The sequence below is a fragment of the Ictidomys tridecemlineatus genome, chromosome 5 (assembly GCF_052094955.1).
Source record: "Ictidomys tridecemlineatus isolate mIctTri1 chromosome 5, mIctTri1.hap1, whole genome shotgun sequence".
NCBI lineage: Eukaryota > Metazoa > Chordata > Mammalia > Rodentia > Sciuridae > Ictidomys > Ictidomys tridecemlineatus.
Window position 1 is genome coordinate 95,859,013 of NC_135481.1, and position 27,166 is coordinate 95,886,178.

At 37.6% G+C, this 27,166-nt stretch overlaps 1 protein-coding gene across 2 annotated transcripts in view; it reads left to right on the forward strand.

Moving 5' to 3' along the window:
* The window catches only part of Psen1 (presenilin 1), a 64,562-nt gene that overhangs the window by 16,288 nt on the left and 21,108 nt on the right, over positions 1 to 27,166 (forward strand). For both annotated transcript variants that reach the window (XM_005321204.5, XM_013356867.4), the window contains exons 4-5: positions 15,233 to 15,483; positions 17,440 to 17,581. In XM_005321204.5, the coding sequence (XP_005321261.1) occupies positions 15,233 to 15,483; positions 17,440 to 17,581 (393 nt within the window). The remainder of the gene's footprint in view (positions 1 to 15,232; positions 15,484 to 17,439; positions 17,582 to 27,166) is intronic.

Here is a 27,166-nt window from a genome sequence, read left to right on the forward strand (position 1 = left end):
CCACAATCAACCCCTGATTACTTTTTTGAGTGTGAGAAATCTATAAAATCAAACAGAAAGCAAATCTACAAACTGTTTAAATAATATTTAACTACTTGGCACATTGAGAAGAGAAAAATTTTAAAAAGGGTGCTGTAACTGAATTGGACCGACAGGTCCCATCATCCTGACAGTGTATTGCTTGAAATAATGAATTTGTTTTCCTAGTTAATGTCAAAGTGAAATGAGGAGGAAAAGAACTGAAAATCTTGTTGACCTCTAGAAGATTATACTAGCTTTTGCTTGACAATAAAGTTGAAAATCTTAAGCACAGATCTCAATAATTTGTCAAGAAACACTAACAAGCCTAACACAACAGCCCCATAAATGTTAAATATTATCTCTAACCTGTTAGTCAATTGTTCAGGGAAATGACAGTCTTTTTTGGCATAGACTAATGGTTACACCTCTGACTCCAGGGAATGGCAAAGCTTGGGCAGGTGCCGGCTGGACTTCTATCTGTTGTTGGAAATATATTGCCTATGATTAAAAATGTTTTCAAGCTTTCCACTTAACTTGCCAGTCTTTTGGTTAAGTTACTCTTCCAATTCATCCAGTAGTGCAAGCTTAGAATACCTCATTTCTAATTGTAGAAATCCAAACAATAAAGTCTTGTTTTTTGTTTTTTTAATGGCAACTTTCCTTAAGGTGTAATTTATTTTTAAATGAATTAGATAGCAAGGCTTTGTAAAAATTAACCACAACTTCCCTGAATATTGCTAAGAAAAACTCATTTTACAAGAAGCAGTTTGTCTTCTTGATGCTTCTGTACCAAAGTCTTATGGGATTATTTTTTCTTCTTTTTGTTGTGCTGGGGATTGAAACCAGGGACTGGTGTATACTAGGCAAGCCCTCTACTGCTGAGCTACATCCCAGTCCTATATGTGTGTATGTTGGAAAACATTAGAATTTGAGGCATTGTAAAGTTTTCGTTTTCTTTGTAAAATCACCTCTCTGTATTCAATTACACAAAATTATAAACTTGAGTGTGGCAAAAACTGCCATGAACAGAGTCAAAAAACAGACTAGGGCAAAGACTTATAACGCATAATGACATTCAGCATTTCCACTTCTAGAAATTTATTTTATAAATATATTACAATAAGACTGCCAGGAAACAGACAAGAATTTTTATTAAGGGCTAAAGATATGGTTCATTGGTAGAGCTTTGCCTAGCATGTGCAAGGCCCTGGATTCCATCCTCAACACTGGAAAAAAAGAAGCATTCTTTGTAGTAGTGAGAATTTGGAGATGATCTCACATCTTCATCATTGGGGCATTACTTACTTATGGTTTTCCTGGTTAGTAGTACAAGGTTATGGCTAACAAAGGTTTTTGATTAAATTGTCTCCCTTTGAATCTGCTTGAGAACTTCTTAGCTCTATGATCTTTGGCAAATTATCTGTCCTTGTTAACTTTTTGTTTCTTTATCTTTTAAATGAAGTTTATAGTAATAAATTTAAAGAGTTTTAAGATTAAGATAATTTACTAGATGTTCTTAGTGTACTGTCTGGCATATACTTTTCATTAAATTATCAAAATTGTCAATAGTATTATTATGATGTTATATTTAATAATGAGGTATATTTGTATGTCCAGAATAGAAAGATATTTGAATACATTAAATGATAAAAGTAAATTGTAGAATAGATTTTTTAAAAAATATCTAAAACTGATGACATGCATGGTGGTGCTTTCGTGGTGGTTGCATGCCTGTAATCCCAGCAACAGGAGGCTGAAGTTGCAGCATCACAAGTTTGAGGCCAGCCTCAGCAACTCTGTGAAACCCTGTCTCAAAATAAAATTTAAAAGGGGCTGGGGATGTAGCTCAGTGGTAGAGCCACCTCTGTGTTCAACCCCCTAATAACAATAACAACAACAACAAAAAAAAAATCTGAAAAGTGTGCCAGGTACAGGGGTGTTCAGCTATAGTTCCAGCCACTCGATAGGCTAAGGAGAGTCTGAGGGTTGCTTGATTCCAGGAGTTTAAGACCAGCCTGGGCAACATAACAAGATTCTATCTCAACAAAACAAAACAAAACAAAACAAATGTAAAAGTGGATTATATTGCTCACCATGTTCATATTGTGGATCATATGTGGGTATGAGATTAGAGAGGATACTTACTTTCTATGTCATAAACTTATAACATTTCTTACAATTTTAGAAATAAGGGGTAGGGTTGTAGCTCAGTGGTTGAGCGCTTGCTTTGAATGCATGAGGCACTGGGTTCGATCCTCAGCACCATATAAACAAACAATAAATAAAAATTGTAGAAATAATTTTTTAAAAATCCAGGCAAATACTAATATTGTATTAAAAATACATTTACATCTTGCTGCTTAAGAAATAACCTTCCCATTTCAAGGTGCATAGGCCTTGTATGGCTGAATCTATGCTTGCATCATGTTCTCAGAGTGTATGCATGTAAATGAAGCCCTGATAAAGTGCTGCAGAGGCTCTGAGGAACTTGGCTCTGAGGGTTAGCCTCCCACACACTCGCCCTTCCCACAGGACCCCCGCCCTCCTTGAGACTCACAATGTTTATATAGTGAGTAATCTTTCTCTTTGCCACTGAAATGAAGTAATTTAAAATGGCTATAATACTGGTTTTTCTGAGCTTTAAGAGTAGCCTTTTAAAACTATGGTATATGTACACAATGGAATATTACTCGTCATTAAAAGAGAATAAAATCATGGTATTTGTAGGTGAACGGATGGAGTTGAAAAATATCATGCAAGTGAAGTAAGCCAATCCCAAAAGCCAAATGCAAATGTTTTCTCTAATATATGGATGCTGATCCATAATGGCGGGGGTGTGTGGGGAGGAATGGAGGAACTTTAGATAGGACAAAAGGGAGGGAGGGGAAGGGAAGGGGGATGGGGGGTAGGAAAGATGTTGGAATGAGGTGGGCATCATTACCCTAAATACATGTATGAAGACATGAATGGTGTGACTCTACTTTGTGTACAACCAAAGACATGAAAACATATATGGTCTATATGTGTACTATGAGTTAAAATGCATTCTGCTGTCATGTATAACAAATTAGAATAAATAAATTTTAAAAAATATTTTTTAGGGGCTGAGGTTTGTGGCTCAGTGGTAGAACACTTGCCTTGCACATGTGAGGCGCTGGGTTTGATCCTCAGCACCACATAAAAATATGTAAGGGGGGCTGGGGTTGTGGCTTAGCAGTAGAGTGCTGGCCTAGCATGTGTGAGGCCCTGGGTTCGATCCTCAGCACCACATAAAAATAAATAAGGGGCTGGGGTTGTGGCTTAGCAGTAGAGTGCTGGCCTAGCATGTGTGAGGCCCTGGGTTCGATCCTCAGCACCACATAAAAATAAATTTTAAAAAAGGTTCAATACCTTTGTGTCCAACTACAACTAAAAAATAAACATTTAAAATAAATAAATAAAAGGCATTGTGTTCAACTAACTACGATTAAAAAGAAGAATTATTTTTTTAAAAATATACTTTTTAGTTGTGGGCAGACACACTACCTTTATTTTAATTTTATATGGTGCTGAGGATAAAACCCAGTGCTTCATGCATGCTAGGCTAGCACTCTACCACTGATCCCCAGCCCGAGCCCCAGCCCCAAGAATGAATGAATGAATGAATGAAGAAAGAGAAAGAAAGAAAGAAAGAATAGTCTTTAAGAGCAAAACTCTGGAGACAGTTGAAAGATCAATGGTTAGGGAAGAGAGTAGGACACAAGTACTGCAGTGGTAGATAGGTGTCATATACACTTGTCCAATCCTGCAGAATGTACACTAAGATTAAACCCTGGTGGGCCCTTGTGGGTTTTGAGTGACAATGACATGTGAGTATAGGTTCATCCATTGTAATAAATGAACTACTCTGGTGCCTTTATGTTGATAATGGAAGGGGCTGTTTATGTACATGTGTGGGCAAGGGGTTAATGGGAACCCTACTTTCTGCTGTGTTTTGCTCTGAGCCTAAAACTGCTCTAAATTCTTTTCTTTTTTTTAAGTTGTAGATGGACACAATACCTTTATTTATTTATTTATTTTTATTTTTATTTTTATGTGGTGCTGAGGATTGAACCCAGGGCCTCACATGTGCTAGGAAAGTGCACTACTACTGAGCTACAACCCCAGCCCTCTAAATTCTTTTTTGAAAGAAATGAACTATCAAATCATATGCTAAAGCCTTTAAGTTCCTATCTTTTAGGAATACATACTAAAATATTTATGAAGGAAATGATATACCTGAGATTTGTCTTAAATTAATTCCAGAGAGATAAAGTGGATGTAAGAATAGAGAAACAAGATTAGCTATGAGTAAATTTCACATGGGGCTTTACTATATATTTCTGATAGTACTTGTTTGCACTTTTTCCATAAAGAAAAGTTTTTAAAAAAATTTTTTTTAATTAGCCTTGAAAATAATGCTATGCCTAAATCATAATAATTTTTAGCTACCAAGGTTTTTTTCATTTTGGAAATCCCTCATATTTCATCTATCATCTTCCTCTCATTATACCCTTGAAATAACCATAGCAGTCAAAATATTGAATATATCAGTCACCCCAAAAGTTACCTCTTGGGGTTGTGGCTCAGTGGTGGAGCACTTGCCTGGCATGTGGGAGGCACTGGGTTCAATTCTCAGCACTGCATATAAATAAATTAATAAAATAAAGGTTCATCAACAACTAAAAAATAGACACATTTTTTTTTAAAAAGTTACCTCTTTTTCCTTTTGTAATCTTTTACTCCTATCCTTGCCTCTTCTGAGGCAACCACCAACAAACTTCTGCCACTATATTGTGGTTTTTGTTTCCTAGACTTATGTACCATTTACATCACAATAAACCTATTTTAATGGAATAATGCAGACTCTTTTGTCTTTCAGAATAATTATTTTGAAATTTATCAATGTTAAATTATCAATAGTTTATGTAGTTTATTCCTTTTTATCCCTGAGTTGCATTCTTTGTAAGTATATGCCTCTTTTTTTTTTTTTTAATCCATTTACTTGTTTGGATCTTTAGATCATTTTCTATTTTTTGAGGTAAAGTACTATGAATATTTATGTAGAAATCTTTGAACAAATGTTTTCATTTACCTTAGGTAAAGTCTGAGGTAGAATATGATCTAATATGGTAGGTTTTATTCAACCTTTTGAGATACTACCAATTTTCCAAATTGTTTATATAGTTTTACATTCCTGCTAGCAATATATAAGAGTTCCTCCACATCATGTCAGCACTTGACACAATTAATTCTTAGTCCTTTTTGTGTGTATACAGTACTATCCCATTGTGGTTTTAATTCACATTTCTCTAATGAGTATTGGTGTTGAGTGTCTTTTCATGTGTTTGTCATTGATACCATCTTTAGTAAAGTGTCTGTTCAAATCTCTTCCCTATATTGCTTTCTTATTGGATTTTGTGAGTTCTTAATATTTCTGGATACAAGTCCTCTGTGATACATATATTTGTAAATATTTTCTCCAGTGTTTGGCTTATCATACATACATATATATATATATATATATATATATATATATATATTAGTTGTAGTTGGATAGAATACCTTTTTTAAAAAATTTTTATAGTTGTTGATAGATCTTTATTTATTTATACGTGGTGCTGAGAATCGAACCCGATGCCTCACACATGCCAGGCAAGTGCCCCAGCCCTATTTTATTCATTTATGTTTATGTGTGCTGAAGATCGAACCCAGTGCCTCACACATACTAGGCAAGTGATCTACCATTGAGCCAAACCCTGGCCCCATAATTCTTATTCTTTTTTTTTTTTTTTTTTTTTTAAAGAGAGAGTGAGAGAGAGAGGGGGACAGAGAGAGAGAGAGAGAGAATTTTAACATTTATTTATTTTTTCTTAGTTCTTGGCGGACACAACATCTTTGTTGGTATGTGGTGCTGCTGAGGATCGAACCCGGGCCGCACGCATGCTAGGCGAGCGCGCTACCGCTTGAGCCACATCCCCAGCCCCCATAATTCTTATTCTTGACTATAGTGAGTTCCTTTTTCAACTCAATTCTTTTGGGATTGCTGGATTATATGCTAATTATGTTTTTAAATTTTTGAGATCCCTCTAAATTATTTTTCTTAGTGGTTGCACCATTTTACATTACCACCAAAAATGCATAGGAATTGCATTTTCTTCCCATCATCACCTGTTTGTTATTTCTGGTGATTCCCTCCCCACCCCAAGTGCTGGGGATCCAGCCAAGGCCTCAAGCATGCTAACAAGCACTCTACTACTGAGTTAAATCCCAGCCCCTAGTTTGTTATTTTGATGGTGGCCATTCAAAGGAGTGTGAAATGAAATTTAGTACATTATTTAGATATGATTTGCAGGTGTTTTCTCCTATTTATAGATTACCTTTTTCCTTGGTTGATTTTTTTTTTTTTAAACGTTATGTGCTGTTTTTAAGTTTGGTGTATCCCACTATCTACTTTTGCTTTTGATCTTTAATTTCTTTAATAGCAATATTTTGTAGTTTTCAGTGTACAGGATTTGGGGGGCTCCCAAGGCTACCCTCAGGTTCAATAATGCATCTGAATGATTTAAGAACTACCAAAAGCTTTTATATTCAAATTACAGTTTATTACAGTGAAAGGATACAGATTAATCTCAGCAAGGGCTGGGGATATAGCTCAGTTGGTAAAGTGCTTCCTTGCATGCACAAGGCCCTGCGTTCAATCCCCAGCACCACAAAAGAAAACAAAACAAAACCCAGATTAACCTTAATAGAAGAAGGCACATAGGCAGGGCCCAGGGGACACAGGCACAAGCTTCCAATTGTCTTTTCCTAGTGGAGTTTTATAGATGACACTTAATTCTTTTGGCAACAGGTTTTGACAATACTCTTATCAGAGTTTTGCCAACCAGGGAAGCATACCCGACCTTGGTGTCCAGTGTTTTTATTAGGGTTGGGACAAATAGACATGGCTCTATTTCTCTATCCCCTTCAGAGGTCAGGCTGATACTATGTGACCCAAAGCTCTACTGTAGATCATGTTTCTAGCATAAAGTAGCTGGTTTTACCCAAGTCCTCTTCAAGATATAAACAATCTTAACAGGCAAGATATTCCAAGGATTCAAGAGTATCTTCCAGGAAATAGGCAGAGACTGAATCTTATTTTGTCGTATGCATGGTTTGGACAACCCTCAGGTGCTGAGTTAATCCCTTTACAATAGGCCTTTCATATCTTTTCAACCTTCAGTCTCAGCTCAGGTATTTTCCGGTCATATTGTCCAAAAGTAGACCCATCCCAGGTGTTCTCTACCATTCTGTTTATTTCTTTTACAGTACTATTGTACTCTGTAATTATCTTTATTGGCTGTCTCTCTGTTTCAGAGCTGTACATGAGAGCAGGGACCTTTTTTTATATATAATTTTGTATTTGTTCTTTTTCATTATACGGGACAGTGGAATATATTTGGCATATCATACATACATGGAGTATAACTTCCCATTCCTGGGATTGTACATGATGTGGGGTTACACTAGTCATGTATTCATACATGAACATAGGAAAGTTATGTCTGATTTACTCTACTGTCTTTCCTATTCCCATCTCTCTCCCTTCCCTTCATTCCCTTTTCTCTAATACAGGGAACTTCCCATTCCCTATCCCCCACCCTATTGTGAGTTAGCATCCACATCAGAGTACATTTGGCTTTCAGTTTTTTTTTTTTTTTTTTTTTTTTTTTTTTAAAGAGAGAGTGAGAGAGAGGGGGGTACAGAGAGAGAGAGAGAGAATTTTAACATTTATTTATTTTTTCTTAATTCTCGGCGGACACAACATCATTGTTGGTATGTGGTGCTGCTGGGGATCGAACCCGGGCCGCACGCATGCTAGGCGAGCGCGCTACCGCTTGAGCCACATCCCCAGCCCCTGGCTTTCAGTTTTTTGGGGTTGGCTTATTTCACTTAGCATGATAGTCTCCAGTTTCAACCATTTAGTGACAAATGCCATAATTTCATTCTTCTTTATGGCTGAATAATATTCCGTCATGTACATGTAACACATTTTCCTTATCCATTCATCTTTTGAAGGGCACCAGCAACTAGGTTGGTTCCATAGCTTAGCTATCGTCAATTGAACTGCTTTAAACATTGAAGTAGCTGTGGCACTATGGTATGCTGATTTTAAGTCCTTTGTGTTTTTGCCAATGAGTGGGATGACTGAGTCGAATGTTGGCTTTATTCCAAGTTTTCTAAGGTATCTCCATACTGCTTTCCATGGTGGTTGCACCAATTTGCAGTCCCACCAGCAATGTATGAACATGCCTCCCCCATCCCCCACATCCTGGACAACATTTATTATCACTTGTATTCTTGATAATTGCTATTCTGACTGGAGTGAGATGAAATCTCAGTGTAGTTTTAATTTGCATTTCTCTCATTGCTAGAGATGTTGAACATTTTTTCATATATTTGTTGACCAATCCTATTTTCTCTTTTGTGAAGTATCTGTTTGGTTCCTTTGCCCATTTATTGACTAGGTTATTTGCTTTTTTGCTGTTAAGTTTTTTGAGTACTTTGTATATCCTTGAGATTAATACCCTAGTAGCAGGTGGCAAAGATTTTTCTCCCATGCTATAGGCTCTCTCTTCATATTTTTGATTGTTTCTTTTGCTGTGAAGAGGTGTTTTAGTCTGATACCATCCTGTTTATTGATTCTTTTGGGGAGGTGGTACTAAGGATTGAACTCAGGGGCACTTGACCACTGAGACACATCCCCAGCCCTATTTTGTATTTTATTTAGAGACAGGGTCTCACTGAGTTGCTTAGTGCCTCACTTTTGCTGAGGCTGTCTTTGAATTCGTGATTCTCCTGCCTCAGCCTCCCAAGCTCCTGGTATTACAGGCATGTGCCACTGCGCCTGGCACATTTATTGATTCTCAGTTTTACTTCTTGTGCTCTAGAAGTCTTATTGAGGAAGTCAGTTCCTAAGCCAACATGATGGAGAGTTGGGCCTACTTTTTCTTCTAGTAGATGTGAAGTCTGGTCTAATGTCTAGGTCCTTGATCCACTCTGAGTTGAGTTTTGTGCAGGGTGAGATGTGGGTATCTAATTTCATTTTGCTACATATGGATTTTCAGTTTTCCCAGCACCATTTGTTGAAGAGGCTATCTTTTCTCCAATGTATTTTTTCTTAATATTTTTTTAGTTGTTGATGGACCTTTATTTTACTTAGTTATATGTGGTGCTGAAAATCTAACCCAATGCCTCACACATGGTAGGCAAGCACTTTGTACTGAACTACAACCCAGCCCTCTCCCATGTATTTGTATGGCACCTTTGAATAGTATGAAATAACTGTAATTATTTGGGTTTCTCTATATGTCTTCTTTTCTGTACTATTGGTCTTCATGTCTGTTTTGGTGCCAGTGCCATGCCGTTTTTGTTACTATAGCTGTGCAGTATAATTTAAGCTCTGGTATTGTGATGCCTCCTTAGGGCAGTGACCTTATCTGTCTTGTTAACTTGCAATGTCCTAGCATAGTGACTAGAACATAACAAGCATTCATTATTTTTTTATTTTTTATTTTTTTTGGCAGTGGTGGAGATTGAACCCAGGGCCTTGTGAGTGTGAGGCAAGCATTCTGCCAACTGAGCTATATTCCCAGGCCCAGTCTTTTTTAAAATTAATCAATGAATCTAATAATTAATACTTAGAAACTAAAACAAATTTACCATTAGCCAAATGGCAAAAGATATGGATAGATGGTATATTAAAAGAAAAAGTGTTCAAATTTCTTGGTCCTAAGAGAAATTAAAATTAAAATTACACTGAAATTTCCATATTTTACCCATAGGGTTGGCAGAATCTAAGCAATGGCTAACAGAACGTGTTGTTAGCAAGGGTGTGGTAAAGTAGGTGGTCTCTTACTTTGCTGCATCTCTAAATTCTTAAGGGAGTGGATGTCTGTGTGGGATTTGGCAAAATATATCAGTATGAAATGTGTGAATATACTTTATTCTACCAATTATACTTTAGAGAACTTACCCTAATATGCCCACATACATGTTAAATGATTTATGGGAGCATTTATTGCAGCATTGTATGTAAAGCAAAACATTGGAAGGAAGCAAGTTAAATGTCCATCATTAGGGGATTGGCCAAATAAATCATGATACATTCCTATACTGACTATTAACTTTTCTTTTCTTTCTTTCTTTCTTTCTTTCTTTTTTTTTTTTTTAAACAAAAGGAATGAGGAGCCCGGCATGCTGGCATGTGTCTGTAATCTCAGTTTAGGCTGAGGAAGGCTGAGGCAGGAGGATCACAATTTGAGGCTAGACTGGGCAACATAGCAAAACCCCATCTTAAAGAAAAGAAAAAACAAAAAACTGAATATGGATGTGATGATGTCTTTATACATTGATATATAAAAATTTCTAAGTTCAATGGTTAAGAGAAGAGAGCCAGAGATGTAGCCTAGCATACACTAAATCCTGGGCTTAATTCCTGGTACCAAAACAAACAAACCAATCCATGTAGTTGGTGGAGAAGGCAAAGCATAGTACATTTATTTTACTACCACTTATGTGAAAAGGAGGAATATATATTTATGTGTGCCTGCATATGCATGAAGAAACTTAGAAAGTTCTGAGTTGCAGGAGAACAGTAACAGAAGTAAGCTGAGAAGTTAGGAAATGAGGTAGATTGTGTAGAAGGAGGTGATTTATTATACATATTTTTATAGCTTTTTTACTTTAGAATCATGTAGGTGTTTTATGTTTTAAATAAACTGTACCATTTAAAAAAGAATAATTGAATCAGTTTTAAGCACGCCTGTAATTCCAGCAGCTTGAGAGTCTGAGGCAGGAGGATGGAGAGTTCAAAGCCAGCTTCAGCAACAGTGAGGCACTAAGCAACTCGGTGAGACCCTGTCTCCAAATGAAATACAAAATAGGGCTGGGGATGTGGCTCAGTGGTCGAGTGCCCCTGAGTTCAATCCCCATATCCCCCCCAAAAAAATTTGTATACAAAGTATCCATTCTTTGTAGTATTTTAGATAATGGGGGAAAGAGAACTAGAAATTCTGAGTGTAACTGTTGTCTAGGAGACCATTTTAGTCTGGAGGTACAGCAGGGTGGGGTTGGTACTTCTTTATGAACCAGAACATCCAATATCGTGAATGAGCTTGTGATGGCCCCTTTCCTGCCTCACTTATGTAATAAACAGTTCATATAGCTTAATAGGAGGGCTGTGGTACCAAAAAGAACACAGGTTTTGTTTTTTGGGTACCGGGGATTGAACTCAGGGCACTCGACCACTGAGCCACATCCCCAGCCCTATTTTGTATTTTATTTAGAGATTGGGTCTCACTGAGTTGCTTAGCGCCTTACTTTCGTTGAGGCTGGCTTTGAACATGCAGTTCTCCTGCCTCAGCCTCCTGAGCTGCTGGGATTACAGGCATGCGCCACCAAGCCCAGCAGAACACAAGTTTTTAAGCAGGAGATTAGAATTTGATATCTTCCTCAGCTGTTTTCTGATTTTAAGATTTTGGACTAGTTGTTTCTGTAAGTAAATGAGATAATGTGAGAGTGCTGTATGAATTACCAATTACTATGTAAAGCTAGCTATTATTACTTGTATTAATCAACCCATCAAGTTGGTCAGAATCATCTTGCTGAATATTAATCACAGAGGTCACAGTTCACCCAGATGGCCCAGTCAGTTCCTTTTCTGGGAGAATAAAAGTCTGAATTTTCTCAACTCTGCTGTTCCTCAACTATTGTCACACTATGTCCCTGCCCTCCAGACCTCACCTTCCTCTTAATCATTTCCATGCTGCTGGACTTTGGTCATGTAGTAACTTGGGTTCAGCAAAAATTATCTTTCTTGGCAGGTTTCTGTTTTTAATGCTTTGCAGTAGTTTCCTTTCCATTCCCCATAGGATCTGGGTTCTCATAAACACTTTCTCTGTGCCACCTACAACTTACTTCCTGATCTTCAGACTGAAGAAGAGGGTACAGAGATGCCTTTGTGAGGCCGACTGTTTTCCTCTTCTCCCCCCCTACCCATTTCCATTAGTTATCATTCCCCTGTCTCACTATTCAGTCTCTTCTCTTGGGACCTCTATACTTTGACCTGACTGGTATGCTCAAGTTTCTAACTTCTCTAAAATAACTTTTTCGAGTTTGGGTTCCTCTCTCATCCAACCTTTTTTTTTTTTTTTTTTTTTGCTTAATTTCCGTTAGTTCCCCAGTCCATTATGATTTATCGTCTAATTTCCCTCTTCACTGTTTCACTTGGTGAACTTCGCATTGTCAAATTCAGTGAGCTTTTGGCTCTCCTCCTCCCTGACTGTTGAAACTGCACTCCTCTCTCCCTTCTGTGTTGTGTGAACTCTTCAGGGTGTCTTTCCCTCTCCTGTTCTCTAATGCTTTTTTTCTCGTCTCCTGCTGCTTATGCCTGGGTTTATTCACACTTCTTGATCAGCTTCTCACTGCATTTTTCCTTCCACAGCTATTTATATTATATTAATGAATAACGTGTCCATACCATCTTGTGTTTTCTTCCCTGCAATTTTGTTGATTCCCATAACTTTAGAGTAATGACTGCCCACCTCTTCTCTAAGCTTGACTTTTCTATTGCTAACTGCCTTTGGACTTTCCTACCTGGTTGCAGGTACTTAAGATTCAATTATATTTCTCAAATATTTCTCTTCTCTCCAGCTTTCTTATCTTTTTGTGTACCCTGTCTATATCAGTGCCATCATCATCAACTTGATCCCTGATAGTTGACATATAATTTGCAACAAGGTCTATCTATTCAACTTCTGAAATATTTTTCTCATGCATCTAGTTTTCATTGCCAGTCAGATTTCTTAAAAATGAAACATAATCTGATTGTATCACTTCCTTGACTTTAGCAATCTTTATTACTTTTTTAATTGCTTCACGATAAGGTCTAAAGTCCTTGGCATGGCAAACAAAGTTCTCTACCATCTGTTCCTTAAACTAACTTACAGAGTTTTGAATATTGAAATAAGAGCTAAGTAGAGAGTCTTATCTCTTATTTCAGTATTGCTACAGCAAAGTATCTGGAATATAGTAGAATTTTGAAAATTACTTGTGGAATAGTTATATCAGAAATGAAATAAAAAGAACCCCCAGCCCTCACCGTGTCTGCAGAGCTCATTTTGTTTTGGGACTGGCAAGTTAGGAGGTGGTTGAGAACTTGACTTCTGGAGGTAGGGTGGCCTGTGTTCAGAACCTCTGTGACTATTTCCTCATTTGTGAAGAAGTGATGACCAGGTGAATGTGAGAATTAAAGGCAATGTACATATCACAACCTCTGATACATTAGAATTATTTTTCTTTAATATTTCTTTTTAGTTGTACACAATGCCTCTCTTTTTTTTTATGTGGTGCTGAGGATCAAACCCAGGGCCTCACATGTGCTAGGTGAGCGCTCTACTGCTGAGCCACAACCCCAGCAGGAATTATTTTAAGTCATTAGTAAATGGAGAATGTGTTTTTAATGAATAATATTAATGTTCTACAGTAATAGTTAGACTCTGTAGTCAAAAGTGAGGTATAAACCAGGTGCAGCAGTACATGCCTGTAATCCCAGGGACTCGGAAGCTGAGGCAGGAGGATTGCAAATTTGAGGCCAGTCTTAGCATGGAATTTAGTGTTATTAATGAGACTCTGCCTCAAAATAAAAAATACAAAGGATTTGTCAGGGGGTTGCTCAGTGGCATGGTACCCCTAAGTTCAATCCCCAGAGTAACAGGGACCAATAGTCTACCTTCTGTTCACTTACCCATCAGAAGGAGGGGTACCTGGGTTTTGTTTTGTTTTGTTTTTCCTTTTCTGTCACCTATTATTTTTTAAAAAAATATTTATTTTTTAGTTGTAGTTGGACACAACACCTTTATTTCACTTGTTTATTTTTGTATGCGGTGCTGAGGATCGAACCCAGGGTCTCGCACGTGCAAGGCGAGCGCTCTACCGCTGAGCCACAACCCCAGCCCACCTATTATTTTTTAAAAACATTTAATACTTATTTTTTAGCTGTAGTTAGACACAGTACCTTTATTTTATTTATTTGTTTTTATGTGGTGCTGAGGATCAAACCCGGGGCCTCACGTGCGCTAGACAAGTGCTCTACTGCTGAGCCATAGCCCCAGCCCCTACATATATTATTGTTGCCTTTGTTATTTGTTCAACCCTTTACAAAAACCAAGTTTTAAGATAGGAACCTTGATAGCAAAAGAAAAATTCAACTTAAAGAATAAGAAAAGATAAGCCCAGGAGCCTAGGAAGTAGCTCAGTGCTAGGAAGTACCTAGCGCGTTGGAGGGCCTGTGTTTGGTCCCCCAGCACTGTAAAAAAGAAAAGAAAGTGAAGGGGTGGGGAGAGGGCGTGAGGAAGAAAGAGAGAAAGAAGGAAAGAGGGAAAATAAATTAAAGACCAGGATAAATATAAAAGTAACAAAATTGTATCTGGCTTAAGAGTTTGAGGAAAGTAGAATCTCAGAAAGTTTCTAATTTCATTCATCAGTCATTCATTAAGTATTTATTTATTGTTCCCTTATATAGGGTATAGTCAGGATGTGGAAAAAAAGAAATGGACCATCAGAATTAAGGCCTAGTTGCTCTCTAGGGGAATTTTTTCAAGTTTTGATATATTAAAAATTTAAATGTGTTTGTGAAGATAATTGTAACTTTATATGCTATAGAATAGCATATAGAACTAATGCAGAGAGATTCCTTGAGCAGCATGGATTTTAGTGTTGTTAATAATGGAGGTTAGATAGTTCCTTGTGTAACTGATGTGAACCTGCAGGTAAAGACACTTTTTGAATGTGAAAAGGTGAGCCTACTTTGCTTGCAACTGCTGCAGATAAAGGTTTGATAGTGGTGTCAGTTTGTAAGACAAACCTTAAAGTTCAGTTCAGTTGGCTTAGGCTGAGAATGGGAGGAGAGAGTGGGGTGAGCCAAGACAATGGTAAACCATCTAGACTTTTGAACTGGGTTCAATCCTCAGCACCACATACAAAAATAACTTTTGAACTGCACACTGCCTGCAAGTTGGCTCTTTCTTGTCTCAAGTTTTTAGAACTCAATTAATGACTGGCCTAATTGTTACATATTTTGTTTTTGATATAGAACCCCTTATTCTACTGAGGGTCTGATTTATTAACAATGTTTTTCTTGTGCTTTTAGAATGATAATCGAGAACGGCAGGATCATGGTGATCGTCGAAGACCTGGGAACCCTGAGCCGGTATCTAATGGCCGACCGCAGGGTAACTCACGGCAGGTGGTGGAGCAAGATGAGGAAGAGGATGAGGAGCTGACACTGAAATACGGCGCCAAACATGTCATCATGCTGTTTGTCCCTGTGACTCTCTGCATGGTGGTGGTGGTGGCTACCATCAAATCTGTCAGCTTTTATACTCGGAAAGATGGACAGCTGTATGTATGAGTGTTTTGTTTCATTGTTCTTAAGGCCATGTGGCTTTTCTTCACAGTGTGTCATCATCACCTTGAGGGCCTCTGCACCGAAGGAGCATGAAGGAGTCCATTTCTCTGATGGCCAGAGGCAATGGAGAGAATTAGGGGGTTATTACTTGGTGCTTTAAGTGGGAAAATGAACGCTGCAATCGTTTCATGGATGGTGTCATTGGATAGGGCTGAATTTATTTGGAATTGAACAAATTAAGCATGATTTTGCTTCCTCAGGGCCATAGGGCCATTGTTCTTATGTTTGGAATGTTCTTTTCTTTCCTAATTTTGGTGGATAAATTTCTTCTCATTTTGGCTTAAATGTTAAATCATCAAAAGTAACTTCCCTCATTTCCTAACACCTCCTTCCTAATATTCTTTCTCACAGCAGCCTATTCTTTCTTATTTGTCACAATTTGCAAAAATATATTTATTTACATTATTTAATGTGTGATTTCCTTTATAGTAAGGCTCATGAGAGCACTTTGTCTCCAGAAATAAATACTCTGGAAAAAAAAAAAGTTGTTAATTGTAAGGATGCATATCTAATGTAAGCTAGCACTCTCTAGAGTTGGGGAACTGTCATGTAGATTCCACAGTGATGTTGGTGTTGCCCTTGGCCTCCAAGAAAAATGCTCCAATTTAGATGTCATCTAGTCCTGTCTCTCAGAACTTGAGTTTTAAGAAGAGTTTTAGAATGTGAATTTGGGATATATCTGAAAAACTGCATGGTGTTCTGAAAGCCGTGCTATTAGCGTTCTGGTAGTATGGCTGAGACATGAGTGAAGGGCAGGGGTCAGAGGAAGTAACCTAAGGGATTGGGGAATAGTATCTGTATAAATCAAGACTAGGTTTGGCTACATAATACGGGACAAGGGTTGGCAAGCCCCAACCAGTAGGTCAGCTCTGCCTGCCTCCTATTTTTGTGAATAAACTTTCACTGGAAAAAGACCATGTCCATTTATTTATTTGTGTCTATGGCTACTTTCACACCTCAGTAGCAAGAGATCATGTGACCAATAAAACTAAAAATATTTACTATCTGGCCCTTTATAGAAAGTTTGCTGACCCTGTTAGAGACAAAACTGGTTTAAATGGTACTTTTTTCTCTTACCCATAGAGCAGCACAGAGGTAGGCTGTCCAGATTGGTATAGCAGCTGTATGTTCATCAGGTTCTCAGTCTTCCCTCCCTCCCTTCCTTCCTTCCTCTCAAAGGTTACTTCAGATTCCAGAATGGAGCCCGTCCCTTCATCCAGAAAGCAGAAAGTAGTGGGGGAGAAAAAGGCAGAGGACTTCTCCCTCTCGGCAGAATGTACTCTTCCTCAGAAGCTCTTTACACAACATCTACTAAAATTCATTGGCCATTCCTTAGTGTCATGGTCATATCTAACTACAAGGGAATCAGAAATAAAGTCTTTTAGCGGGATACATTGGCACCTGGAAGTATTTTTATATGAGTGAGATAAGGGAAGGTGGATATTTGACATTGTCTCAAAACAACTCTAGTTCTCATCACTCTACAGATGAAAGACAGTTATGCACCATATTGTCTTCCTCTGCCAACCATTTGTCAACCTAGGTAATTAATGTTGCAGAATCTGATTATGTAACAGATTAATAAACAGTGGAGAATACATTTGATAAGGCAATTATTTCAGTACAAAGCATCCACTAGGTGGAGCCAATGCCTGGCTCACATAAGTTCATCTCTCCATATCTTAGACATTTCTTTTATTTTGAAGCAACTATTAGAGTATAGCTATTTTTTTAGGTTAAAAATTCTGAGTTAGACTAGTGAAATTGGCAAAAAATGACTTACAAGACATTAATCAAAAGGAAAACAAAATTATGGTGTTGGAGGGAATATGTGGTTTGGGATATCCAATAACACTTAACCAGGGCTTTTGTGTTTTGTTTTATTATAGAATCTATACTCCATTCACAGAAGACACCGAGACTGTGGGACAGAGAGCCCTGCACTCAATTCTGAATGCTGCCATCATGATCAGTGTCATTGTCGTCATGACTATCCTCTTGGTGGTTCTGTATAAATACAGGTGCTATAAGGTGAGCTTGTGATAATGCTTGCTTTCTGCCTTGTTCTGTGATGAGTGCATCTTCGTGTCACATATCTTTCTTGGTTTAGTAAAGAAAAAGGTCTTATCTTTTAGACTAAGTTAGTTTTTATTTACCTTCCCCTCATTGTGGAACATTTTAAAAATAAAAAAAGGAATAAATGTGAAACAAATATTTTCATGTAATATCACAGTCTAAGTGGTTTTAACATTTCAGTTCATGGTACATTTATGATATTCTGCAGGCATATACTTTAAAACCTTTGTGTATCAGCTCAATTCACAAATAGCAAAAGGGGCCAGGCTTAGTAGTGCATGCCTGTAATCCCAGAAGTTGAGGCAGGAGGATCGCAAGTTCAAAGCCAGCCTCAGCAAAAGGTGAGGCACTAAGCAACTCAGTGAGACCCTGTATCTAAATAGGGCTAGGGATATGGCTCAGTGGCCAGTGTCCCTGAGTTCAATCTCCAGTAATGCCAACCCTGCAACCAAAAAAATAGCATAAGGTAATTGTCCCCATAAAATTAGTTATAACCAAAAGAATTCAGATTCTCACATTTGAGTATAGAATAAGGTCACCTTCAGATGCTAATGTTAGACTCCTTGGTGACTATTCATACCTTGGTTCTAAATTGCTTTCCATTCACGTACCGTCCTTCCTGTGGTGGCACTCTTTCTTTCCTTGCAAAGTGAGGTCAAGGGGTTGTACAGGAAAGACACAGTTACAACCCCCAGCCTTTCCTCCCCTTGTTCTCTCACTAAGTGACTCCTAAATCTCAGCCTTTTGGCACATGTTTCAGACTCAAGTCTCAGAAAATTTACAGTTTACTAGACATCATAGAGCTTTAAGGTCATTCTCAAATAATAGAAATTATAAATGTTAACTTTCCAAATAATGGAGTCTACTCATTTCCTTCTAGTATTTTCCTGTATATATTTTTAACATGTTTAAAGTAGATAGTCAGTGTGTGTCCTTTCTTAACTTTTACTTTGATATAAGCATTTTCCCGTATTTTAAATTCTTAGAAAATATTTCTATGGCTGCATAATTATTGACTCAATGAATATATTGTAATTTATGTTTTCTAGTTTCTCTGATATTGGATATTTTGAGTTGTTTTCAGTTATTCACTATTTTAAGAAATGATATCTTTATGCGTAGAATTTTAAAAATTATTTCCTTAGAGTACAGGCCTAAACATGGAATTTTGGGGGCAAATTAACTGTGTTTTAACTGTCAGTATGCTAACTTTATCCAAAAGGTTGTATCAATTTGTACTTTCCCCCACGTTCATCAGCATTGATTTTTTTTTAAATATTTATTTTTTAGTTTTTAGGTGGACACAATATCTTTATTTTATTTTTATGTGGTGTTGAAGATCGAACCCAGCGTCCCACACGTGCCAGGCAAGCGCGCTACTGCTTGAGCCACATCCCTAGCCTGAATTTTTTTAAAACTATGCTAATTTTTATAGGCATGCATATGTATTTCTAAAATTTATTTCATTTATTATTTGTTTTTTGATCCTGGAGATTGAATCTGAGACTTTGCAAGGCAAGCACTCTACCACTCAGCTATATTCTTAATCCATAAAACAAAAGTCTTCATTTAGTTAAGATCAAACATCTTTTCAAAGCTCACAAGCTCTAAAGTAATATAGAATTTAACCTTACTTGTTCAACTTCTGATTGGGCAGATATGTTAGCCTAAAGTGGTGAGTATTTGTGGTCTGACATTATCACAAGGTGACCATTGAAGATGGAGGTATGTATGATAATGGATTGTTGTCAATTCTCAGTAAGCCAGAGCAAGTGATTGGAACTCTCCTTCTGCTTTAAATATGTTCTTTCTTAGTTTTCTTTATGTGTTTTATCAACATGGAAGTGCTTACTGCTGGTTCCGTTTCTCTGCTTTATTAGAATTGCTTAGTGAATTTTTTTTTTTTTAAATCATATGGTACTTTTGTTCTGTTTCTTTTTCGGATTTTATAAGGGGATGGAATTCTACCTTTTTTGTAATCTAGAAATTACTTCCAGATTTTTTATCTTTTTCAAAATTCCTGTGTAATTGAATAGATGGGGCTCTGCACTCAGTATTGCATTTCCTGAGTTCTTTTTCCTGGTAATCTTAGGAAACTGTTAAATTTCTGTGTGTTTCATACTTTCACATATAAAAGAGAAAGCAACGTCTTTTTTAAAAAAATATTTTTTTAGTTATACATGGACACAATATCTTTATTTATTTTTATGTGGTGCTGAGGATTGAATGCAGGGTCTCACATGTGCAAGGCAAGCGATCTACCCCTGAGCCACAACCCCAGCTCTAAGAAAGCAACATCTTTAAACGACCCCTCCTCTCTAATTTTAAGCATGAATGGATTTTCCCAGCCTCAGGCAATGGTGTGTGGAGGACAATATAGCAAGCTATGCAAACTATATCTGCCTGGTTTCATTTCATCCTCACACCAGCTCAATGGAATAGGCCCTACTATTGTCCCAGTTTTTCATATGAGGAGTGTTGGGCTCACGAGGCTAGTGTGGGTTGGAAGCTAGGTCACTATGGGGCTTTGAGCCCAGAGTTTGGCCTGGATTGATGCAGAGCCAATACCTAAGACTCCTGTCAAATCCAACCCTCTTTTGGATTTATGCCTCTGTGGAAACTGCTTGTCTTGTGGTTGCCAGTATTTTGAACTTAATTTCTCTGGACCTTATTGCCATTGGCTTATTAGTCACCCTCTTCTGCTTAACATTCTTTTTGATGTTCACTTATCTCCCTACCTTGGTCTTTGCAGTTTCTCCTAAGGCTCACCAGTTTTGAATCTCAGACATTGAACTGTTTTTCTCTCTCATGGAAAATTATGTTCAATTTCATGGTTTAAGTTTACATCCTCAAATACAACTTTTTATTTTTATTTATTTATTTAGAATTTTAATATTTATTTTTTAGTTTTCGGCAGATACAACATCTTTGTTTGTATGTGGTGCTGAGGATCGAACCCAGGCCGCGTGCATGCCAGGCGAGCGCACTACTGCTTGAGCCACATCCCCAGCCCATTCAAATACAACTTTAAAAAAAAAAAAATTTTTTTTAATTGTTGATGAATCTTTACCTTATTTGTTTATTTATACACGGTGCTGAGAATTGAATCCAGTGCCTCACACATGCTAGGCAAACGCTCTATTACTGAGCCACAACCCCAGCCCTCAAATACAACTTTTAGTTAAATATTTTTAGCTTAGAAGTCTGCTTATTGGGCTGGGGATGTGGCTCAAGCAGTAGCATGCTTGCCTGGTATGCGCTCGGCGCTGGGTTCGATCCTCAGCACCACATACAAATAAAGATGTTGTGTCCACCGAAAACTAAAAAATAAATATTAAAAAATTCTCTCTCTCTCTCTCTCTCTCTCTCTCTCTCTCAAACAGATTTCCTCTTCTTTTTTTTTTTTATTAGGCCCATGGTTAGAAGGTTATTTCCTTTGGCATTAATTCTATATCAATTCTATTCAGATGTCTAATGGCACATAAGTTTAATTATCTTTCATGCCATTTCATCACCAGTGGGTATACTTTGCTAGGACTGTCTAGTTTTTAATTTGTAATCATCGTAATCACTACCATCTGTTATCTTCATGACTAGTTAGTAGCCTGATTTCTCAGCTGACCTTCTAAACTTTACTCTCTATTTTTCAAATACTACAAAAGCAAAAAAACCTCCTGTTTTACTTTTAATAGTTAATAAAAGCAAGGCATGTTGATAGTTTAAAAACATTCAGACTAAGTTTAACTATACATACCCCAGTTATTACCACCAACCAGTCCTATTCCAAGATGTAACCACTGTTAATAGTTTGATGCATATCTTTTCTTTTACTTTTTTTTTTTTAACTTACTTTGCTAATTACATATGAATATGTACTTTGTTGTTGTTGTTGCTGGGAAGTTGAACCCAGAGCCACTTCACCAGTGAGCCACATATCCAACCCCCACTCCCTTTTAAATTATTTTATTTTGAGACAGGGTCTCACTAAGTTGCTTGGGGCCGAGATAAGTTACTGAAGCTGGCCTTGAACTTGGGATCCTGCTACCTCCTCCGTCTCCTGGGTTGCTGGGATTAGAGGCATGCTGGCAGAATATGTACTTTTTTAAGAATAGAAATTGGGCTATGCATATAGCTCAGTTGGTAGAGTGCTTGCCTTGCATGCACAAAACCCTGGGTTCAATCCCCAGCGCCACAAAAACAAAAGAAAACTAGAATAGAAATTGACAATGCACCAATGAAAAATATGGGTAGAGGTGAAACATAGGAATAGAAATTGAGACATATTAAATCCACTGTTTTATAATAGTAGACAATTACCCTTCCTCCCATCTCCTTTCTTTCTCACTTAATAGTATATTTTGGACTTCTTTCCATTTCATTTGATAATAGTGAATTAAATTGATTTTTGAAGATTGACCCACCTAGCATTCTTAGGATAAATGTTAGTTGATATGGTGTATTCTCTTTATCACTGGATTCAATTTGCTATTATTTTGATGAAGATTTTGCAACTGTACTTGTTGGGGATGTTGGTTCATATTTTTCTTGCACTGTCTTTGAATGAGTTTGATATCAGGATAATGCTGGTCCTATAAAATGGTTTGGGAAGTGTGTGTTCCCTTCTAATCTGTTTTCTAGAGATATTGATGCTGTCTCTTCTGTAAATATTGGGTGAAAGTTGTCAGTGCTTGGAGTAAGTCTGATTTTGTTAGTTATAGGACTATTCAGTTAATCTGTTTTATGTTCCTAGTCTACTTAATATATTACTACTTCAAGTGACAAAAAAAAAACCTTACTGTTTTATACATTCCTTTACCCTTCACCATTAAAAAGTTTGTCAGTGTTATAATTTTTACTAACTACCAAACATTTATTTATTTATTGAACCCAGGGGTGCTTTATCACTGAGCTACATCCCCAGCCCTCTTTTTATTTTTTGCTTTGAGATGGTCTTGCTAAGTTGCCCAGATTGACCTCAAACTTTGATCCTCCTTCCTATGCCTCCCGAGTCACAGGATTATAAGCATATATCACTCTGCTTGGGCATCAGATATACATATGTAAGGTCTGGAGTGTAGCTCAATGATAGAGCACCTGCTTAGCCTGCATGAGGCCCTGGGTTCAATCTCTTCCATCAAAAAAAAAGTGCTGGGGATGTGGCTCAAGCGGTAGCGCGCTCGCCTGGCATGCCTGCAGCCCGGGTTTGATCCTCAGCACCACATACAAAGATATTGTGTCCTCCGAAAACTAAAAAAAATTTTAAAAAAAAAATTTTTAAATTCATTCTCTCTCTCTCTCTCTCTCTCTCTCTCTCTCTCTCTCTCTCTCTCTCTCTCTCTCTCTAAAAAAAATATGATGAAGAATACATTGAGAAAATATAATCTACTTTATTTCTTGCTCTTATTTTATTCTTGAGGTTTTTCTTGGAGCATTATTTGCCTTTTTTTTTTAAATTATTTTTTAGAAGTAGTTGGACGTAATACCTTAATCCTGTTTATTTATGTGGTGCTGAAGATCCAACCCAGGGCCTCGCACGTTCTAGACGAGTGCTCTACCACTGAGCCACAACCCCAGCCCCCCCCGCATTATTTGCCTTTTGTCTAAACAACTTCCTTTAATGATTTTTTTTTTTTTAAGAGCAAGTCTGCTGGCTTCGTTTCCTATTAGTTTTTCTTTACCTTAGAATGTTTTATTTCACCTCATTATTGAAGGGTATTGTTACTGGACATAGAATTTTGTCTTGGTTCTTTTAACTTTTTTTTTTTTTTTTTTTTAAGAGAGAGAATTTTTTTAATATCTATTTTTTAGTTTTCGTGACACAACATCTTTGTTTGTATGTGGTGCTGAGGATTGAACCCGGGCCACACGCATGCCAGGCAAGCATGCTACCACTTGAGCCACATCCCTAGCCCTCTTTTAACTTTTTAAAAATAGTCTTTTGATCCCTAGTATGGGAGGTGGTGCGGAGACATTCTACTCCTAGCTTTCAGTGGTTTCTGAGGAAAATCAGTTATTTAAATCATTCCCCTGTAAAATAACAGCATGATTATTTTTTGTTCTGTTCACTTTTAAAGTTTTCTTCAGTTTTCAGGAGTTGGTGTAATTTGAATCTTTTTTGGAATTCACTGTGCTTCTTGAGTCTCTAATTTATATCTTTTACCAAGTTTGGGAAATTTTCAACCATTATTTCTTAAAATAGTTCTTCTGGACCACATTGTTATCGTCTTTTAAGACTAATGACACAAATGACCTGTGTCAGTTGAGCATCTCTAATCTGTAAATCTGAAATGCTTCAAAATGTTAAAGCTTTATTTTTGGAAACATGGTCTTGCTGTATTGCCCAAGCTGATCCTGAACTTTTGAGCCCAAGTAATCCTTATGCCCCAGACATGCCAACTAGCTAGGGCCACAGGCACCATTCCCAGCTTGAATGCCTTTTGGGCTTGTTTGTGGTACTGGGGATTGAACCCAGGGCCTTGCACACACTCTAACACAGAGCTGCATCCCTAGCCCCCAATTTTGAAACTTTTTGAGTGTCAAATTAGAGTCTTTCAAATTTGCAATTTGAGGATTAGAAATGTTGAATTAGTAAAGTCTATGCAAATATTCCAGAATCCAAAAATCTCTGAAATTTGAAACACTTCTGGTTCTAAGCATTTCAGATAAGGGATTCCTAACCTACAATATTGTTCCACAGGTCTCTTTACTCATTTTTTAAATCTTCTCTCCTGCTTTTTGTTCACTGACTCTCCCTTGTCATCAGCATTCTACTATTGAGCCCATGCAGCCTATTTTGTTGTTGTTGTTGTTGTTGTTACTGTATTTTTTAATTCTAAAATTTCCATTTGGTTTTTCTTTATATTTTTTCCTCCTCATGGTACTTTGTCTGTTTCCTTTTATTTCAAGAGTATTTGTCGTTATTTCTTGTAACATTATTAACATAACTGCTTTGAAGACTATTGGCATTCCAACATCTGTGTTGTCTTAGCATTTATTTTATTTTTTTAAGATTCTTTTAAAAAATACTTTTTAAATATTTATTTTTTAGTTGGACACAATGTATTTATTTATTTTTATGTGGTGCTGAGATTCAAACCCAGGGCCTCTCACGTGCTAGGCGAGAGCTCTACCCTGAGCCACATCCCCAGCCCCTTAAAAAATACTTCTAAAGTAGTAGATGGACACAATACCTTTATTTTATTTGTTTATTTTTATGCGGTGCCAGGGATCAACCCATTTTCTCACACTTGCTAGGCAAGTGCTCTGCCACTGAGCCACAACCCTGGTCCGTTGTCTTGCATTTATATTCATTGAATTTTTTTTTCATGCAGATTTGGATTTTTCTAGTTTTTTGCATGCTAAGTAATTTGGATTATATCTTGGGCATTTTAAATATTATGTTATAAACTCTGGTCTTGTTTAAACCCTAAGAGAATGTTGGTATTTTTGTTTTGTGGGCCAGTTTGCCAGAGCCTGCTGCAAAGCTGAAGTAGCCACAGAGATCCTCTCTTTACCGGTTCTTGCAGTCATGCCAGAAAGATTTCAGACATGGGTTGCTCTGAGTAGCAGTCATGATTTTATCAGAAGAATTAGAAAAAGGTGACATTCTCAAGGAGGAGAGTAGATGCTCTCAGAGAGGAGGACTGCATGCCCTTCCTGCCTTCCAGTTTTATTGGGAGTCCCAGGGAAGTTTCCAGAGAGTCCCTCCCAGATCCACCTCTTGCCTTTTGACTGACAGCAGGATAACATCAGACTTTCAAGTGCCCACTACATAGGACAGTTCTAGGCCCATGCTGACCTCAACTGACCGTGCATTTCTCCCGCATATAACAGATTTTTTGCTGAAGAATGTAATATATACTGTGGACTGAAGCTAGGCAGGTGAATTGTTCCTTTAAAAGCATGTGGAGGGTCAGCACAGTGGTCCCAGAGAGATTGAGAAGTGAGGGTGACATACAAAGGAACTGCACTGATGCCTTGAAGAAAGAATGATTTGGTGCTCAGAGTTGGGGTTTTTGAGGAAATTGAGTATCTTTGTTTTTGCCTTACTTTCCTACCTCCTTAATCTGTTTATTACCCTTTGAGTAGTACTCAGCAAACTTTCTGAGAGATGTTTTGGTTGACAGGATGATTGGGGAAGGTCCAGACTACCTGGTGTAGGGTATGGCCTGATCTGGAAATAACAATTTTTCTTAAGGGGATGTAATTAATTATGGCTGGGGAGGTTTTGGCTGGTTTTCAGTTGTCATTGTCCTTTTCCTATTCACCCATTTATAACCAGCTACCTAACAAAATGACCTGGTTGAATTAGGTTGTAAATTCTATTCTGTAGCCTGTGACAATAATCAGTTCAGTTTTCAAATTCTTTGCAATATTTCTCAGATCTGGCCCACCTGTGTGCCATTCAGTTGTCAAAAGTCTGAATGCTCTTGAGGATCATATCCACACATGCTTACCATAGAGGTGGGTCCACAAGTTCATGAACAGCTTAGAGGTTGCTTTCATGAGCTTCTGGTTTAGTTAGATTCTGGTTTCTCTGGAATTCCTCTTCCATTCCTGCAGCAGAAAGCTAGGATCTGATTTCCTAATGTCAGGACCAAGAAATGGGAGATCAAAGTGAAGTAAAACAAGAGCTGTTTGCCTCATTCTGGGGACTAAGGATCCTTTAATCAGAGAGAATTTTAGGCTTCTGTCACCCCTATTGTACCACCCAAGATTGGGGGCTGGGCATCAGAGAACAAAGAAAAGAAGGGCGAGGAAAGCTTTCTCAGCAACGTGTTAAGATACCAATTCCTGCTCTTTAGACCAGAACTAGACTTCTGGATCTCCCATCGTCTCACTGATACCCACTTAACTGGTGTTGAGTTCAGGTGGAGGAGGAAGCGGGTACTGGAAGGACAAAGTGGAAACTGTTCTACTCTCTGTGGCTTCCAATTCCCCTGGCCTCTTTACTGTTCCTAGTCCTCAGCTAGTTGTGGCAATGCTTTCAGGCCAAGTTTCGTAGTTGCAGTCAGTGTGAGAGACAAGGTAGGTAGTCGTAATTTAATTATGCTTAATTTTAGACAGTCTAAAATGTTTGTATCCAGCCAGATTTCCACACTTGCTCATTTGTATTGTTTTGTTTTTTAATGATCAAGTCTTAGCAAGCAGAACCAGTTCTATAGAAGGAAATTGTTTACTTTGACTGCTCATATAATGTAAAAGGAGCTTTTGAGTCAGAAATTCAGAAGCTTGCCAGGACCTGTTTGGAAATAAACCCTAAGGATTTCTCATATCAGAGGTTGATTGTGCAATGCCAAGTAAGACCAAACAAGCCTTACAAAGGTAGAAATAGAAAATGTAGTTAATTATTATACACCATTTGTTATAGATGGAGCTATAACTTATTAGTTACATGATTTCTGGCTTGGATAGTTCAGGGTTCAGAAGAGGTATGCACTGTTATACACTGAAATAGGGCTCTTGTCTTTCAGAGCCTTTAGCACAGGCAAGCTGACCTAGGGATCTTTGCAAGATGAGAAGGGTCTGTTTACTACCAGA